Source organism: Pelecanus crispus, chromosome 13, assembly GCF_030463565.1.
Source record: "Pelecanus crispus isolate bPelCri1 chromosome 13, bPelCri1.pri, whole genome shotgun sequence".
NCBI lineage: Eukaryota > Metazoa > Chordata > Aves > Pelecaniformes > Pelecanidae > Pelecanus > Pelecanus crispus.
Genome location: NC_134655.1, coordinates 1519638 through 1538164, shown reverse-complemented (window position 1 = coordinate 1538164; position 18527 = coordinate 1519638). Strand labels below are relative to the sequence as shown.

Sequence of the window (18527 nt, the reverse complement as noted above, 5' to 3'; positions counted from 1 at the left end):
AGCAGCGGGCAAACTCTCCTTACCCCTCCGGCAGAGGACTTCCTGAAGCTCTCTGCAGCAAGCCTCCGAGGCTGGAGAGATGGGCTGCAAAGCACTGCTCTTGTCAGCTCTCCAACATTTGCAGAACACATTGTCAGGCCCATCTGTCGATCCATGTTGACAAAGCTTCTTGACAGACATTTGCATAGGGTATTTAAAGATTAAATGGAGGCATTTACTGAAAGAAGGATTATAGAGAGCTGGAGTCAGTATGAGTATGTGCTTTTAGGATGACACTAAGGTTTTTGGGAAAGAAAGCATGGACAAGATATTCCCTTTCTGCTGCTGGGGCTGGCAGAGCGTCGTTAAAGTTGATATAATTAGTTTTTTTATTAATGTGAATGTTCCAGGGGCTTTGGAAAGGTGCCTGGTTTTTCACAAGCGTAGAAATAAATGAGAAAAAGAACAGCTTTCCAGTTCTACCTCCAGGACAAATAAAATACATCTGCACAGCACGTCTGAAAGGAAAATCACACTTGCAAGTTCGCAGGGCATCTTGATCCTATGGGGAGAACTGAACTGATATCTCATTGTCTTACATTCTCCCGTGCACAAGGAAATACATGCTTTCATCCTGCCTGAGCTTTCCTCTAGCAGATAAGCCTGGCTCCACCAAGTCTTCTAAACTGCTTTGGCTCCTGAGGAGTTAGGACTACAAGATACCTCCAGGATTTTCAGTCCTTTCCCCCTCGCTTGCCATCCCAATGAGAAAGACTGATCATACTCTATTTTAAAGCGCTGGCGTATTTTTGAACCCCCTCCTGCTGGGAGGCAAATAACAAACTTGGGTGTCCCAATGGCTAAAGCCTTCTTCTGACTCCGAGCCTGTATTCCTACCCACATCACCCCTGTTTGGCTGTCCTTTAGGTTAGACAGCTCTTCTCCTTTGCAGATGTATTTTTAGATTGCAGTCACCTCCCCTATTAACCTTCCTTCTGGCAGGCTAAGCAGGCTGACCCCTTAGTCTCCTCTTCTGTGTTGACTTCTCTCTTCCTTTTATCATGTCTGGAGCTCTCTTCCTTGCCTCCTCCAGGCTGAATTGATCTTTCTTGAATGCAGGCAGCCAGGATTGTCCATATCTTTCCTAAAATGGGATCTACTCACCAGCTGAAGCTGCTGCACAAGGTCCCCAGGCAGAGGAGACGCTGAAGCAGTAGGCTGCAGCCAGGACGTGTTGACATCTCTCAGGGTCCCACCACGGAGGCAAACTCTGCAGCGTAGACCAGTGCTCAAGCCAGCACAGTCCCTCCCCGTTGCATGGCTTGGCAGGTCCATGGAAATCAAAACGAGAGCTTTCCTCTGTTGCTTAGCAGAGGGTATCAGCTACAGCCAAACCCCAGCTCGTGGGTCGATATTCAGTACACGCAGCAAGGGCTTGGTCATCAGGTCTGCTCTGGTGTGCTGGGAAGCCCTCTGTTCCCTGGCACCAGCAAAGTCCTGACACTGCAAGTCCAGCGGTGCTTAAAGCTACAGCTCCCTTGACCAAAACAGTATTAATATTTATGAAGCGATTAACGGATGCCTCCCTGCTTTAACAGCTCCTCAGAAGGCATGCTATAAACCATGCGCACTGTAAATTCCTCCCCCAGACATCACTGCTCCGCGCTGTTGCAGGGGCTGCCACCGAGCCTGCAGAGCAATGCGGGGGTGTGAAGTATTGCTTCAAGGTGTTTAGAAGGCGACCCTTAAAGTGTCGTTGGACTGCATCAATCCTCACAAACTCTGTGTCTGTTATGACGATTAGTATCAATAATTATAAGTGCGGCTTCTAAGTTCTCCAGACGAGGAGATCAGGCTGTGCTGCGGAGCTAATGAGATGGTGCAGGAAGGAGTTTCTTTCTGTGGAATGTTCCTAGTTCAGCAACCTCCCTTATTCTCTCCACCCATATACAGCTTAGTGGCAAATACTAAGTCCTTTGTGGCTGGAGTTCCCCCTACATGAGACTGCATCCTTTGGGCATAGGTAGACGTAGAGATATTGCCACTGAGGTGGATGAAAACAACATGGGGAAACGCCAAGCATGCTTTTTTTTCCAGTCCGTGCTCCCATTATCTCAGGTGACCTTCCCCGTGCGGGAAATGGGGCCGCTGGGAGATGCCAGGTGAAGCATGTGTGATACCACGGTGCTGCTGCGGGGATTTCAGGACTGAACTTGCAGAAGCCTGTTTCTGGGTTTTCTCTGGGTGTTCTTGAGTGAAGAGAGGTTTGAAATTTCAGGTTGGATGAAGATTGCAGAGGGGAAAGGCTGCAGTGGGAGGCAAGGTGGGTGCTGGGCTTACCCCGGATGCTTAACTCCAGTTGATTTGAGCTTTCTCATTCAGCACATCATTACACTGAGGGGCTTATTGCCACAGGATGCTGCAGATGCCAACGCTATGAATAAGTTCAAAAAACCATTAGAGGAAATCAGGGACAGTAGGTCCTTCAAGGGCTGTTAAACACAGTGGCTACAACCTCTGGCTCGGAAAGCTGCTAGCTCACGAGCTGCCGGAGGCTGGCTGCGAATCCTGAAGGCAATATAACTCTGGACTTGCCCTTTGAATGCTTTTTCTCCCAAGCATCTGCCACAGGCCACTGTCAAAATTCATCAGCGTTCATCTCCCAAAACCTGCAGTAAAAGGTGAGGGATTTATATAATCTGAAAAAAAATCGGCGTGCTGGATCAGGACACTGGGACTGGTTGATTGCCTGGTCTGTCCCACTATGGGTATCCTGATGTCCACTTCTAGGGTCAGAATTGCTGTACATCCTTTCATTTTCAGTGCTTTTGTCATGCCTATGATTATTTCCCAAGTGCCATGAACATACCTCTCAAATCCTACCCAGGTGCTCTGGGATAGCAGCAGAAGTCCAGGGAAAGGTGTCCATATCTGCAGGAAAGAAACACAAAGAAGGATGTGCTGTTACCTAGAGGAATTGCCTGCAGCGATCGTCAGCTTGGAAATAGGGAGCTTGCCAGGGAATTCACTGATTGAAAGACTTCAAATCAAACTTTGACAACAGTTACCCTGGGCATGGTGCAGTCGGTGTCCATCGCGTCAGGTGGTGTGGGGATGCTGGGTGCAATAGCCCATTTTTAGCCCTTCACCAGCTCAGAGCCTGACTATAGCTCTGCAGATCCACCAAAACCAGTCTAGTCATCGGCGTGACATGGCCAGTAGCACTGGTCTCCCTGGGGTCACCTTCCCAGCATACTCCAGCTGGGATTTTTTGCTAGGCGGTCTCAGGGAGCTGTCAGGATCATCCCCCCGGTTGAAGGGGCTGAGCTGCGGGTGCAGGCAGAGCTCTCTGCTCTAACATCTAAGCCCTGTGCTAGTCTCCGTTCACAACGTGGCTTCCTGGGGCCGCTGAAAACCCCAAAGCTTGAAACTGCAGCGTAGAGGTGTGTCTCCCTCCCTCCTTCAACCAGGAGGTGTTTCTCCCGGTGCACAAGGTGCTTTCACAACATTCAGCGCCTGCCCTTAAAATGTGCTGCAAACCTGTGCTGAGTGTATGTGGCGTGGCAAGCGGCGTCTAATTGATGTGGTAATTAACTGTTGACATCTAGGCAAGCCTGGATTTTGATCTGCAGTTCGATAAGGTTTACAAGTGGACCGCTAGCAGCTTTGATGAGAAGAAAACCTTTATCAGATGCTTGTGGAAGCTGAACCACCGATTCCTGGCCAGCTCTATCACATTTGTGAATGTCCCCTCCTGTGCAGCGGAAGGTAATTAGTTTCCTTGTCACACTCAGAGTGATTTGGGTTTTTTGCATCATCGCTATCATCGCTTTAGGAACAGGAGGTGAATAAATTTCGAACAGTGAATGCGGATGACAGGAGAGGCTGAGGTGGGTACCGGTGAGAGGGAAGCAGGAAGATCCATGTTTTGTGTATCTGGAGGCACAGCCGTCTGATTTATCCACTGACCCTTGCCATGGAGACACAGTGCTAGGCTGGGAATTAAAATAGATGGGCAGTTTATCTTATCTCCAGAGATGCTACCTGCGCTCTGGGTTGGGGAAGGCAAGCAGAGAAGTGCTGGTAAAGTCAGCCCAGGGGACACTGGCTGCCTGCCTGGTAACATTCCCCAGCAATATATCAAGAAATACAGATATATATGGATGTAAAAATATATTTTATTCTATAACACATGACTATCAGTATATTTGATTAGAAGAAGCCTGGTCATCTCTGAAATTTGTCTCAGCTTTGTATAACAAACATATCAACATGCCCCAACACACAATCCTGGAGAGGTAAGCAAGTGAAAACAGAACCAGAGCTCAAATTAAATGTCAAATGTCCATTTTGTCCCCTCTTACAAATCCAACCCTTTATCCCATCCACACCTTTCTTTGCTCCGTGCCGTGATCTTATTCTATCTGACCAGCAGACTGAGACCACTGGACTCGTGTCACTTGGACTCAATGGGACCCCTGGGGCTAATATTAGCAGGGCTAATAAAATGGCATAGCTGGAAGGCTTTGGCCATCTCCATGTCTCCTCCTGTCCGTGCAGGGAGACAAAGGCCCCAGGAAGACAGGAAGGACACTGCAGAGACCGAGAGCCAGGAGGAACTCAGTGCGTACCAGGAGATGACACCAAAGGAAGCTGCTGATGTGTTGAAGCTGATGGAGGAGTACGAGCCCCTTGTGAACAACTCTGTGGCCTTTGCAGAGCAGCTAAGCAATGATCTCCATGTGCTGAATGAGGTAAGGGGGCCAAGGGCTGTGACTCCACCGAAAAGAAGGTGCCTGGCGCGTAGGGGCACTGGACTGAGTCTCTGGGTATGAGCAGCTCTTGCGTTTGCTGCGAGCACTTGATCCGAGGGAAAGTCATCTCGGTGTTGTGCTACTTCAGCTCAGAAGGCATCTCAGGTGCAAGTCAGGAGGACACTACTGCTCCCCTCTCGAGGGTCAGCCTTTGTCCCCCCATGCACTGTAGTGGGGCTGCCTGCCCCTTGCAGGGGCTAAACAAGTAGCTGCAGCCTGGTGACCAGGCACTAAAAGTCTGTCTGTCTCCGCTGAGCTTAACCGCCCTTAGACGTTGGCTTGAGTGGTGTCTCTCTGATCAACATGGTGACCGGCCAGCTCGGGGCAGATGAAGCCCACTGCAAAGGAGTAAACCAAAATAGTGGCACAGACCGGGCTGCAGGGAAGGATACAGAGCCCAGCTGCACGTGGATGGGTAGCTGTGAGGGGTTATCATTTCTGGGGGCAGCACGGGGATGGGTCAGGGTCTAACTGCAGGGCAAAGTGAAGTGGGGTGCGCTGGGGCTGGCTGAGGGAGGTGGATGAGACTGGGGAGCTCCTGGATCTCCTTCGCATTGCGCAGAAGATCTCTGCATCCCCCACAGGGTGAATTAGGAGCATCATTTCTGTAGTCACCAGTGCAGAAGAAATTTGTTCTAGGGCGTTGGCTCTGTCCCCTACAAGCTGTGCCACCAGCCAGGTCAGTGGTCAGTGATCTTGAGCAATCCTGCAGCCTTATCCATGTCTGGAAATGATTTACAGGAACTGTCCCAAGGGGAAGAACATGGTGACGATGCCCACGCTGTGTGCCTTCCCCTCCCTGTCTACACAGGGCCGGGTGTCCCATGGGAAGGGTTAGCCTGCCAGACCCCTCGGGGCACCGAGAGCTCCCCAGGCTCCTGCCAAACCCACAGCCAGGTCTGCAGCTCACGGCGTGCCTGGGCCAGCACGGCCATCCACAAGCAGGACATGCACAAGCAGTGGGGATGGGTCCTGCCACATTGCCATGAGGGCTATCGCAGATAGATCAAAAATTCCTGTTATTTCTTTTTTTTTTTTTTTAATTTGAGCACAAGCACATTAGATACCTTGCGAAGGGGATAATAGAGAAAAGCTGTGTAGGAAGGATAAAGGCTGCTGAGTAGGGAGGGACGGGATGAATGTGCATGTAAAAAGTGGGGGGTGATGAAGAGCAGAAAGGGTGGTCTGACAGGCAGGGATGCCTGGAAGAAAAGGAAAGGGCCAACAATGATCCCTACAGAAGGTAAAGTGGCAGCTAGGGAGAAAGAAAAGAGGAAAAAATGAAACTGAGCTTGAAAGAGATAAAAAGTAAAAGATAAACTGTAGTAGAAAGGGCCAATGAAGAAGGCACGCATTATTTTCGGACTAGTGAGCTTTATTTACTTTATTAGAGATGCTGTATTTTATTGCATTTCTGCAGAGGATAACCTGTTTCTTTGAGCGCTGGAGCAAAATAATGAAATAGCTGGTTCAAACATTTATCTTATGCCAATATATCTGGTGCTAGGATTTTATGGGTATGTAACTGAAGAACAAAGGGGAAAAAAAAAATGAGCCAAAGGAAATATCCTAAAACATACAAGAAACCACAGGCTCTAAATCCAACCTCCTTTAGCTCCAGTATTTGCAGTATTCCCAATTTGTATTTATATATGACTTATTACACTTGGAACCTTGGTAGTTAATCTGGGAGACTGAACTCCTGAGGTCTGCTCCTGCTTCCTCTTGGCGAGTTCGTACAGGCACTTTGCGACTCTGCTTCCCAGCTGGAAAATACCCTATGAGAGTAACTAATAAATCTCTGTTAAGTTCTTTGAGATGAAAGGCGCTGTCGAATGCATTATTTTAATGCCCTCTAATGGATAAATGTCACTTATTGCTAATACAAATTAATTAATGAGATGTTTCTATTTCTGAGGTTTAATCTGTGATATTAAGCGCTATTAATACCAGTAAGTGAGACTAGCACATGCATATATTTAGATGTTTTTCCCCACGTCCCAGTGATAACACCTTGTCCTCCTCTTGCAACACTAATCACCTTCTGCCAACCCAGCTCTTCTGGGGATCGCGGCACGCTGCACCAACAGCAAGAAAGCGCTCATCCGCTTTGGAGGGAAGGGAAGCGTGGCCAGGGCACCCGGGAGGCTGCGAGCTCGGATTTTTACATTGGTATTCCTGCGTACTCGCAGGATGCCAGCACCCGCTGAAACGCAGGCAGCTCCCGGCAGCTTTGTGCCGCTTCCAGCAGGAGAGTTATTGCCCGTACCCGGCGGCGATTCTCCGGAGAGCCCTTTCTGCCAGCAGTTGCCCTGCCAATGTCACTGGTGATGCTTTGCTCTAGGCAAACCCCCGTGGGTCTGTTAAGCCCTAATAAGACAAGCTGAAGGCGCGGCGGTGACAGGCTTGCGCGAGGTTTATGGCCATCATTTAGGAACATTTAATAAAACGTGAAGCTCCGGGTAGAGCCCGTGGCCGCGGGCCAGGGTCCCGGGCGTGCGGCTGGGAAGCAGCAGACGGGAGCGGGGCTGTTTGCTCCCTCGCTATTCCCTCGGGCTGGCCTGCGTAGGCTGGCTGGGCTCGGGGCAAAAGGAGCATTCGCGTGGCATCGTTGGTGCTTTTGGAGATGAGTATCTGTGTGCGCTAGCAAGCCCCGCTTCAAATCCGACTGCTGAGCCTGCTGGCAAGTGAAACCTCTGCCTTCCCTGCCGTCACTGGGCTCCCTGCGGGAAAGCTGCATCACTCCGCAGTGTGGTAGGTGCACCTCTACCCCTTGATATAGAGATGCTTTGCTGCGTTTGCTACGATATCAGGCTTTTCTTTCCCGCAGAATTCCTCTGACCTTCCCAGATTCTTTGTGAATCTGCCGACAGCTGAAGCCATTCCCCACAGTCCTTCCTCCCACACGTTCCCAAAAGGGCACAATATTTGTCCCAGGAGAGTGCAATCCCTGCTTTGCCAGTGAGACCGAAGCCGCCCAGCCCGGCTGTGTGCTGCAGAGCGCTCCCACGTGCCAGGAGCAGCTCCGCGCTGCTCCAGCACCTTGCCACGTACCACCTCTAGAGCTGGAGCTGCCAGCTCGTCTTTATCCCAGCAGCAATGCAGGTGGAGCTTGAAGAGAGAAAGTCCCTAACACAGGGATCGTAGATGCCCAGCATCTACTGTGCTTTCAGACACATTCCCAATTCGGAGCACAGGGTGGGTCCAAGCCCCAGTAACCACACTTGGGTTGACAAGACTTTGCTTCTCTTCCTCCTGTCGTTTCCCACCGCTGAGCCGAGCGCAGGGGGGGTGCAGATACTTCTGTTGTTGTTCTTCATGTAATGACGAAGATGTCAGATAATTGAAATATCAGAAAAGATGAACTTCTTTAAAAGCTTTATTAATGGAGAGAAAAATAGTCTGGAAGCCTCATGCCTCCCAGGCCCAGGTCTATTGATTGTTTTCTTTGATATCCCGCATGGTACATAGGCCCTGAAAACGATACAATTAACATTTGGAAGCAGTGAATCTCTAGCGGAGCTTGTCAGCAGCAATTAACAGGCTGATACATCTCTACCACCCGTCAAAACAAACGCCTGAGACCTCCCTAGGCAAATTGTGCCTTCAGTTTCCATATTAGAGACATATATATGTGCATGTCTCATGCATGATTTAACTGTTTATTAATTCCACTGCCAGAGCAGCTCAGCTGGGTAACACCCTGGCAGCAGTGGCAATGCCTGGAGCCGTGCTAAATGTGCTGTGACAGGCACTTGGCATGGCCATGGTCTGCATAAATGCGTTAGAGCCACACAGAAATGGCTCGTGCTTCAAGGCTGGCATGTTTCCTTATGAATATTGTGGGATGGACACCCAGGTCCTCAGGGTACTTCACCAGTTGCGGGGATTAGGGGTTGGAGACTCCATGCAACGTCCACTTTGGACTTTCCAAGTGCACAGAGGGAAAAGCGGGGCGCAGAAGTCAGCAGGTTTGGTACCCTCTCCAAACCTACAAAGACTGTATTCTGCTCATGGTCAGGTTTGCCCAGTGACTCCGCAGTATCCCCTTTGCTGTAGCAGATAAAAGTCCTCTGAGTGTATGCCTTGCTCAGGGAAGGGTTTTGTTCCGCCCTGGCACTTGGGACTTGCAGGTGGTTGCTGATATAGAGTAGACATTGACCTTGTGCAGGTGGTGATGCAGGACAGCTGCAATTATAATAGCATCTTGCACGTTATAATGACAGGGTCTCTCCTTTGACTTGGGAGGGTGAAGGTCAGGATATTGGACTCTGAGATGGCGGTGGTCAGTCCCTGCTACAGTGCTGAAGCCCTCTGTTCCTCCATTTCACAGGCCAACCTTAGAGCCATTATCTCTTCTGAGAAGCAGGTGACACTGCTGATGAGCTCCATTGACGAGGCCCTGGCAGAGGTGGCCAGAGCGGAGGAGACTTTGCAGATCTACGATGAGTTACTGGGAAGCGTGAAGCAGCAGATGGACCACATCCACCAGGAAAACTCCTTGCTACATCGCATCGTTTCCAACAAGACAAGGCTGATGGATGAGATCCTCTTTCTCACGGTACGTGGATTATCAAAGACATAAATCTTCAGCCTGTTGAGTCCATTAGAAAAAGCTTTCAGCGAGCCTCAAACACTCTGAAAACTATTATCTGTCTGCAAAGGCTACAGAGCTTCCCTGGCCTAGAAATGAGGGACTTTGTTGTCTTGGTAATATAAGGATGGCCACACAGCTGGGATGGACTAAAGGTAGACCAGCAGCAGACATGAGGTGCAGTACCCTCACTGTGGTCCAGGGCTGTAAGAGGGGTCCCTGAAACTCCTTTTCATGGGCAAGATGAGCTCCAAATGATGTAATGCCAAGGGCCTTCCAAAACACAGCTCTGCAGCCTTTCACCATCAGTTTTGGGACCTCCTTCTTACACGCTCAGAGGCTGCTGGGGCAGTGCTTTTACCCTTGCACCCAAAGCACTGAGATCCTCTTGGCCTTGTGCCTTCAAAATCCAGGCATACCTGTGTCTGGTTTGTGGGGTTACTCTGGGAAGCAATTGTCGCTGAAGGTAGTTGCTTTCTTCCTCCCTTTGCTTGGCAGCTTTCAGTTTATATTTTTGTACTAGGGAAAACCAGCTCTCATCAGTAGATTACAGTCATTTCAATAGCCAATAATCATTACCCAGGAATAGGTGAGTACAGTTCTTAACGAGCAATTAGAGCCAGAGCATGCCACACTCGCCCCTGGTCAAAGCGTGCTCCCATCAGCACTGATAACCTCCCATGCGGAGAAACCACCGGGGACTTTGCGTGGGTCCTGAGACAAACTATACATCTACCACGGGAAAAGCATTCTGGGGACTCATCCTGAGACAAACTATACATCTACCACGGGAAAAGCATTCTGGGGACTCATCCTGAGACAAACTATACATCTACCACGGGAAAAGCATTCTGGGGACTCATCCTGAGACAAACTATACATCTACCACGGGAAAAGCATTCTGGGGACTCATCCTGAGACAAACTATACATCTACCATGGGAAAAGCATTCTGGGGACTCATCCTGAGACAAACTATACATCTACCACGGGAAAAGCATTCTGGGGACTCCCTGTTGCCCTGGAGAGGCTGTTTGACCAGGGACCCCGTTGCTTCTCTTCCCACTGATGGGAGTTCCCTGTTCCTTTTCTTTCCTCTGCTTTCTTTTTTCCTTTTTATTTTTTTTTCCCCCCACCCTTGAAGGTCACTTAACTGTTAAGCCAATGTCTGCCACCAGCTGTGGACTTTGTGCACATCAGCCTGTCTCAGCATCCACGGAGGAGGAAGGAGCTTTTCTCTGCAGTACCTCATAGCCAGAGACACCGGCGCAGGGGACAGCACAGCCAGCGGACAGACTCTTGATGAGCTCTGGGAATATGGGAAAGCAAATTATTTACAAACTTCACATACCAAAAATGCAAGAACGGTGCTGTAACAGCACAGCTAGCGCTCACTTCCACTGCTTACGGTGATGTCTATGCCATCGACCTTTTCATTTCTGAGTAACCCAAGCTGCAGTTTCCTTAGCTTTTTCTTTCTCCTCCCCACCGCTTTGCTGCCAGTAACGATCCCAGAGGTGCCGGCCCTTTGGAAACTCATGCCGAGGTTTGCCAGGGCTTCCTTGGCCACCGCTGCAGTTGTTACTGTGCAGACCTTTCTTTTTGGTGGGGACAGAGCAGCGTGGTCTTCTTGACAGGCACATGCAGCCTGGCAGCTGAAGGTAGCACTTGGCTATTTCAAGTTGGCAGCCTTCTAGGTGGGATGAGAAGGGATGAGAAGCTGGCCGTGCTTGTACCTGTTCTCTTCTGGCTTTATTTTTAGACCCACCTCAACCTCAGCAGGGAACACTGCGATGTCCTGAGCCAGGCAGATCTTTCCAGCCCCAGCAGAGTGAAAGCCTGCATTGCTGCAGCAGAGGCTTTATCTGGCTGCATGAACGTCCAGATACAGCCCGGTGAGTAGAGAGCAGAGGTTTATGTCTGCAAACGGCAGAGCCACCAGCTCATCCACAGCCTCTGCTGCGCACCCAGCACCATCCTGTGCTGCCCAGCCTCTGCAGGTGCCCCTGAACCGCTGAAGCCGGAGGGGGTTTTCCCTGAAGGAAAGCATGTATTTGGGAAGCTAAGCAGCAGTGCTGACCTGGGGGTACGTGGGGTGTATGGTGCAGAGCACCCTGCAGCACACCCGGAGCTGCGAGCTGGGGAAACAGCCTTGCAGGGTCGGCTTTCTTCTTTCTGAAGACACTGCTGAAGCTTTCAAAGTCTTCAGCAGCTTCACCTAGAAGCACAGTCAAGCGGGGCTGGGAAGGCCAATGTAACGTTACCTCTGAACATCCGTGGAGGAAAGTAGCTGGGGGAGGATTGGCTCCGTTCCTAGAGAAAGCCAATTCATGCTGCACACAGCCGAGCTGGGGCACCCACGCACCGCAGGCAGGTCTGCAGGCACCTCCCTCCGGACTCAGGCACCCGCTGGTCCAGTTTATGTTAAAGTTGAGGCAAACTTATGGCAAGCAGCTCTACAGTTCCCCTAAATAACTGGACCTAAGGCATCGTTGTCTTCCATCTGTGTCCAACACCTCTTACAGTTCACAAAGGAACTGGTGGAAAGACAAGTTTAGAAATGGTGGTGTCTTGGGGCAACCCAGTTTTCCGTACTTGAGCGTGGAAAAATGATAATTCTTTGTAGCAGTATCCGCTGTGGGTGTTGTTGGAGACCTGCTGGTGTACAGGGACTTGATCCTGGCATGAAACCCCATGCTTTCCTTGTGAAGAGACTGGGTGTTTGTCCTTGACCATGGTTGGACTGATGGATGCTTTCCATTTAGTGTTTTTTTAAATTTAACCTCCCTCCCTCTCTGTATTTTCTTGGTACCACAGCAAATAATTTTCCCTTTGTTGGCTTTTGGGTGGTAGCATTTATCCCAGAACTTACTCCTTGAAGACCTGTTTTATTTGCCAGTGTGCTGAGCGATGTTGGTCTGCAGCCACGACAGCTCATGCCGCTCCGTACCACGATACCCTCTCTTTTTTTTCCTCAAGGTTACCGGAAACTGCAGTCTGTGGCTGAGCAGCTGATCATGTTTGAAACACTCAAGCAGAACTTTGAAAACTCTTTCATCAGTCACATTACGAGCATCTTCGAGCAGCAGGTGGGCTTTGCTCTTCATGTGGCAGCTCAAAAACCTGGGAGATTTAAATATTCTAGTAAAACAGTGCCAGCGGTATAGGGGTTGCCACCTTAAGAGGATTCTCCAAAAGCATCTCCTCAAAGAGTTTTTTTCACATGCCTTTGCCCTGCTGTTGCCCCCCAGCCCTCTGGTTAGTTTTGCAGGCATGCAGAAGAAATCCAGCCCAATTCTGCATCTATCAGGTTCCCTCCTGTGACAGTCATTAATCCTCTGGTCGTGTTAAAAAGTGCTTAGGCCTAAAGATTTTTGCTTTCGATTTTCTTGGTTTACTTCGGGAGTGGTGGTGGTTGGTTGTCTGTTTGTAACATAAAATCCCAGGATAAAAGCCGATCCCTTGATCCTTTGATTAACATTATCAAGTGCTCATCTTACAATTTAAAAGATGTGGTAGAAATATCTCTGTGGGGAGAAATCTGAAAGGAAAATATTACTCTTCCAGATTTCATTTCACAAAATAAAAAGGAGCTACTCCCAAATCCTTAGTATCATATCCTTAAATCTTTAGCATTTACTTTCAAGCATTGACTCTGGGAAGGGATGTGACTGGCAGAGAACTGTGAGGGAACTGTGGGATCTCCATCCTTGGAGATTTTCAGCCCTTGACTGGACACATCCCTGAGCAAGCTGCTCTACCTGGACCTGCTCTGAACCTGCCAAGCTCCCATCCCACCTACCTGACTCTGAGTCTGTGGGTGCGATGTCCCAGCACTGCCGAGCCCTCGCAGGTGGGCTGCATCGACTGCGCAGCATCCTTCCTCTCCGTTGCATCCCCCCCCGAGGCATACCCACCTCCCAGTGCTTGGAGGGACGGTTTCCAGCACCTCCTGAACAAAGAGCTTTTCTCCTGTGTCTCCTCCTGACCACTGTGCTTAGCCAGAGTACCCCACATATTAGTGATGGGCCAGCTCATTCCTCTGGGCTCAGAATTACTCCCACAACATAGGATTGAAACTGGAGTTTAAAGTGATCAGGCATGCTCCGCTTCACCCTTTAAATTTGCTTCTCAAACATATTCAGAACTGGCAATTCAAGGGCAATCATAGAATCATAGAATCGTTTAGGTTGGAAAAGATCTTTAAGATCATCCAGTCCAACCATTAACCTACACTACCAAGTCTACTCTAAGCCAATCAAGGGTAGACCAGACTAAACCATGTCCCAAAGTGCCACCTCTGCCCGGTTTTTGAACACTTCCAGGGATGGGGACTCCCCCACTTCTCTGGGCAGCCTGTTCCAATTCTTGACCACCCTTTCCGTAAAGAAATTTTTCCTAATTTCCAACCAATTATGAAGCAATCCTTTTCCAGAGCTTTTCAAGGCTATGTTTTATTTGACTCTTTCTGCCGTTTCTGTTGCTTTAGGGTAGTGCCCAGGTCCCTGCTCTTGGTCAGCCCATTGACAAGCTATCTGCACCAAGCCATGGACTCCATCATGAGGAACTGGTGCCCTACACCCCGCTCATGGCCTGGCTGAGGAACGCCAACCCAGTTCTGTTCTGTGATCTCCCCAAGGTAGGGCTGAGATCCTGAACAAGTACTGCCAACCATCCGCCAGGAACAGATCAGTCAAACCGGTTAATTTGTGGTGAGAGCTTGGTTTCACCAAACCCATATCACCCACAAGCTTCCAGCATTTGGGCCTTCTAGGAGAGTGTCTGGCCAACTTGGCCACATGATGTTGGACCTCTGTGCTTGACAGAAAGCAGTGTGGGACTCGGTGGCAGACATTGTGTTGAAGAAAAAAGGTCTGAAATGCTACAAATTGATCTTTTTGCTTTCATCTGGCCATTTCTCTACTGAATGAGAGTGATAAGCATTAAATGAATGTGGTTAATCTTATATTTTATTCAATAATGCTTTCTTTGAAGGGTTCTAGAGAAGGGACATCTTAAGTCCTTAACCTCTTCTGTTAATAGGGATGTTGTTAAGTAACTGAGACAGTTCTTTTTATATCACTGTTTTCTATTTTTCATGCTGGTGTTTGCCTTTCCAAAGGTCTTACACACCAAAACCAATAGGTCTGTTTCAGCTGCCATCTACTAACTTTTGTTTTAAGTGGGCAGCTGAAGAAAAAGCTATGAAATGGGCACTGGTCATAGCGAGATGAGATACACCATGAAGTTCTGTGTCTGTCTTGTCTTTCCAGGTCTATGTCCAGAACCTCAGCAGACTCTATGACCGGGAAATCAAAGCCTTTTTTGAAGAAGCCAAAATCTTCTTGATAGGAAGAAGAAAAGGAAGTGAGTGATTTGCAAATACAACTTTTGTGTTGCTGAGCAGTGATTTATTTGCAAGTAGGGAACACGGCAATCATCCTCTATCACAGGTGTCTTCCTCAGATTTTGTGCCATGAATTTACTTTCTTCTCCATGGACCTGGTCTGCAGCTGGCAGCATGTGACAATGCTGACTCTGCTTTACGCCAGGCAGTATTTGCGTGAGCCTTGGCTCCGGTTTTGTTTAGCTGCTTCTCAGAGCTGTAGCTTTTGTGCACCTTCCCTTCGCAGGACTCACAAATGATGCATGGGTGGCTGAGATCGTGTCCTGAGGAGCGTAAGAGAGGGGGGCATGGGACTGCCTGGCTAACGCCTGGTCCATGTATCATGCAAGCAGAGCTGGTCACAGACTCCTCAGACACTCTTTTCCCCGTAAAGAGATGCCACCAAGCGTGTCCCTGAAGACACGAGTGTATTCATAGCAATATTTGTGAGAGGAGAATGATTTCATAGTGAGCTGACTGTGGGGCTGTGTTGTCCCAAGGTGATCATTTCAACAGAAATCGCTGCATCTGACTCAAAATATTCCAGTCAGGTGTTTCTGGAGAGAAAAAGAGAAACTGAGCTGTCTCCTCTGGAAGTTTTTGATTGTGCAGAAGTCACATTTTCCTTCAGCAAAACAAAGCACTGTAATGGAAAGTTCCATGCCAGCTTGGCCCCGCTTGAATGTCAAAAACCACTTCGCATGGTGTGTTTAGTCTATCAGAATGCTAGCTCGGCTTCTTCCAGCTCTGCACCTACTTCATCACTTTCCAGATCCCAGAGCCAGACGAAGCCTAGGGAAGGAATCGGGGCTGCTGGCTGAAGGATCCTGGCAAAGGGCTCTGCCTCCCTGCGCTTGCTGTGCTGGCCCCACAGAGGTGATCATACCAATAGCCCCATCCAGCTGACACAACTGCCCTGATATTTGCCCATCCTTCATCTTCTGGGGTGAAGTTCATGCCATTCTTGTGGAGCGCAAGGGATAATTAGGGAGCCTGGGCCATGGGCAGCCGGAGGGAGCTACCCTGAAGCTCAGCAGGCTGCAGGATCAGACCATTGCACGTGATTTCCACTTCTGTAGCCCCCCCAGGGCCCTTTTCCTCAGTTTCAGAATTGGCCACAAAGGGAAGAGCTAATATCTGGGTGTTTTGCTGTAATCTCCTCCCTGCTCTGAGGATCTGTGAAGAACCTGGTGAGCCTCAAGCAGGGACAGAGAGAGCCTGTGCTAGCAGCAACTTGCACAGGAGTGGGAACAGCACAGTGCTTCTGTTGGCAGCTTTTCCCATGCTGGGGTAACAGAAGAAGCTTTCTCCGCATCCCAAGTTTTGCGGCTGTCGACTGGCCCTGCATCCCTCGGGGCGGGAGCGCTCAGCATCGCTTTGTTCTGCATCGTGGCAGCTACAGCAGCTCCCACCTCGCAGAGGCGAAGGGGCACAGCACCGAGAAGCACGAGTGGTCCCGAGTGCTGGGTCTGCTCAACCCCTTGTTGCACTCCCAGTCCTGCCCCAGTCAGTCCCAGTCCGGGGTGGGCCAACAGCAGCAGACTGCAACACCCAGCTGCTGGCGGCTGTGTCTGAAGAGAGGGATGCAGGAGCATGTCTCAGCTCCCGTTTTTGGGCGTGCATCCCAGTGGTATCCCAACACACCCACCATCCCTTCCAGCTCCTCCCTGCCTGGTGCCAGTTCCCATGGGAAAGACACTCAGCCACACATACCAGGAAACCAGGGGACCTCAAGACCACGGGACCAAACCAGGATGGGCAGTGCTGGCAGTGCACATGTACCTGCAACGGAGCACGCAAGTCCTGAAAAGAAAGACAGAAAATTTCACCTAAATAGTCTTTTGCCACTGGAAAGAAGAAGAGGGGGGAAAAGGAAAAAGGAAAAACACTTGGGCTTTTTCTCCCCACTACTCATAATTTTTAAAAATTTAGCCCCTTTAAAGGAAGAAAGAGACAGGAAAAGCTCAGATACTAATCCTTAATTAAAATGTTCCTTTTTGAAATTTTGCTAGAAATGAAGAAAGCGAACACCTCCAGGAAATATTTTTATAGTCACCAGAAACTTATTTTTCCATGCCAGAATGATTTGCCAAGCTATGGAGCCAAGAGAGGGAAAAATGGGGATCAAAATCTCTCTCCTAGTTCGAGCAGAAAAGTAGCGACATGATAAAACGGATCAAAAAATAAGCTGGGTAGAGAAAGTCAGCAGGACATTATTACTCTCCTTGTAATTTAAAACCAAGGTAACAGGCAATTAAATCAAAGGGACATGCTGAAAAGCGGTGATAGGAAATTATTTGTGTGTAATGCCGTTAACCCGCTCTACTTGTTGCTACAAGTGCTGGCGGACTCAGGAAAGCCTATAGCAAGCAGAGAGCTGGAAAATAAAATGAGGTGATAATAATAATCCCAAGATAACACTGAGGTGCGGACTTTCTGAAAAAGAATTTCATAAGAAGTGTAAAGGGAGACACTTCTCCCATGGGGCTGTTACAGCTTGTCACCCTGACCGTCCTCCTCCCTCCTCGAGGGGCCAGGGAGCCAGCAGTGCTGGAGCACTCGACGCATCGCTCGTTGGATCTGGGCCACCCAGCCTCCGAACGCTTCGGCAGCCCCCGCTGCTGCGATCTGGACACCAGGGAGGACACCTCCGCGCGAGCAGACAGCGATGGGTTGGTGGTGACACCTCATGAGGATGTATTGCCCCAGGTGGAGGGCCAGGAGCAGAACAGACCCGGCGCCTGTGCTTCCTTCCCAGCTCATCAGAGATGCAGTGCCTGGGGAAAGCTCTCCCCGGGGGGGCTGTCAGAGCCGGCAATAACACATCGGGCCAGGATACGGCCAGTTCCTGTGGCTCTCCAGGGCTCGCTTGCTTTTGCCATCCCCGCGCTGCCACGCAGCCAGCGCTGGGTCTTGTCCTTACGGATGTCCATCACTGCCCACCCTACCTGGAAGAAGGGGTGCGCGCACCAAAAATCAGTCGTTGTAATGACATATTCTAGTCAGGACCAATTTGCTTCCAGCTGTTTTATGCCTTACTCGGACGGGGACCGGCTCCCCACACAGCTCCTGCACTCAGCCCCACAGAGAGGGGCAGACGGTTTGCCTCCCCTGCCACATAGGGTAAAACAAGTAGTTAAAAAAAGATAACGTTCCTCTCACACAGCCCTCTCCTCCATGCCTGGAGACAGCTTTTCCTGGGGAAACATGCTCTTTCTCGCTTAAAAATAGGAATTCCTGATAAGAGGTAACAAAGGCACTGGCAGCAAGCAAGCCTGGGGAATTCGCAGTGGGGAAGCAAACTCCAATCCATGCTTTGTAAGACAACGCGATCAAGTGTCATTTCCTGAAGAAGGGCGATTGCTTTCATTTAAACAGAAGGAAAAAACAAAAGTTGCGTATAGGATAAAGAGGCCTTGGTTCCTATTTGCAAAGTGATTGATGGGCTCTGAGCAAGGGACTTTGATTCTGCTTTGGCAGAAAATAAAAACACCCAAGTTTGTCTCCTCCCAGAGCACAGCGGGGTCGGCTCAGAAAGCCATTAAAATGGGGGGCATTGCAGGGGCAGAGATGGCTATTGAAGAGGTCCTTCATGAAAACAGACTGGTTAAATTAAAAAGAGAAGGATAACGTAGGGCTTGTGTTGCAGCCAGTCTGCCTGATCGCCTTTTCGTGAATGTTAAGCCACTGATTTCCTCTCAGTACTTTGTCTATCTTTAATGTCTATGCGAGTCACATAAAATGGGAGTAATTAA

The 18527-nt window shown here is 49.6% G+C and overlaps 1 protein-coding gene across 1 annotated transcript in view; it reads left to right on the top strand.

The window, feature by feature from the left end:
• Positions 1–18527, top strand: part of LOC104037620 (exocyst complex component 1) — a 32553-nt gene that overhangs the window by 5214 nt on the left and 8812 nt on the right. The window contains exons 4-10 of the mRNA XM_075720618.1: positions 3588–3747; positions 4540–4733; positions 9127–9354; positions 11149–11281; positions 12366–12475; positions 13876–14025; positions 14660–14753. Of these exons, the coding sequence (XP_075576733.1) occupies positions 3588–3747; positions 4540–4733; positions 9127–9354; positions 11149–11281; positions 12366–12475; positions 13876–14025; positions 14660–14753 (1069 nt within the window). The remainder of the gene's footprint in view (positions 1–3587; positions 3748–4539; positions 4734–9126; positions 9355–11148; positions 11282–12365; positions 12476–13875; positions 14026–14659; positions 14754–18527) is intronic.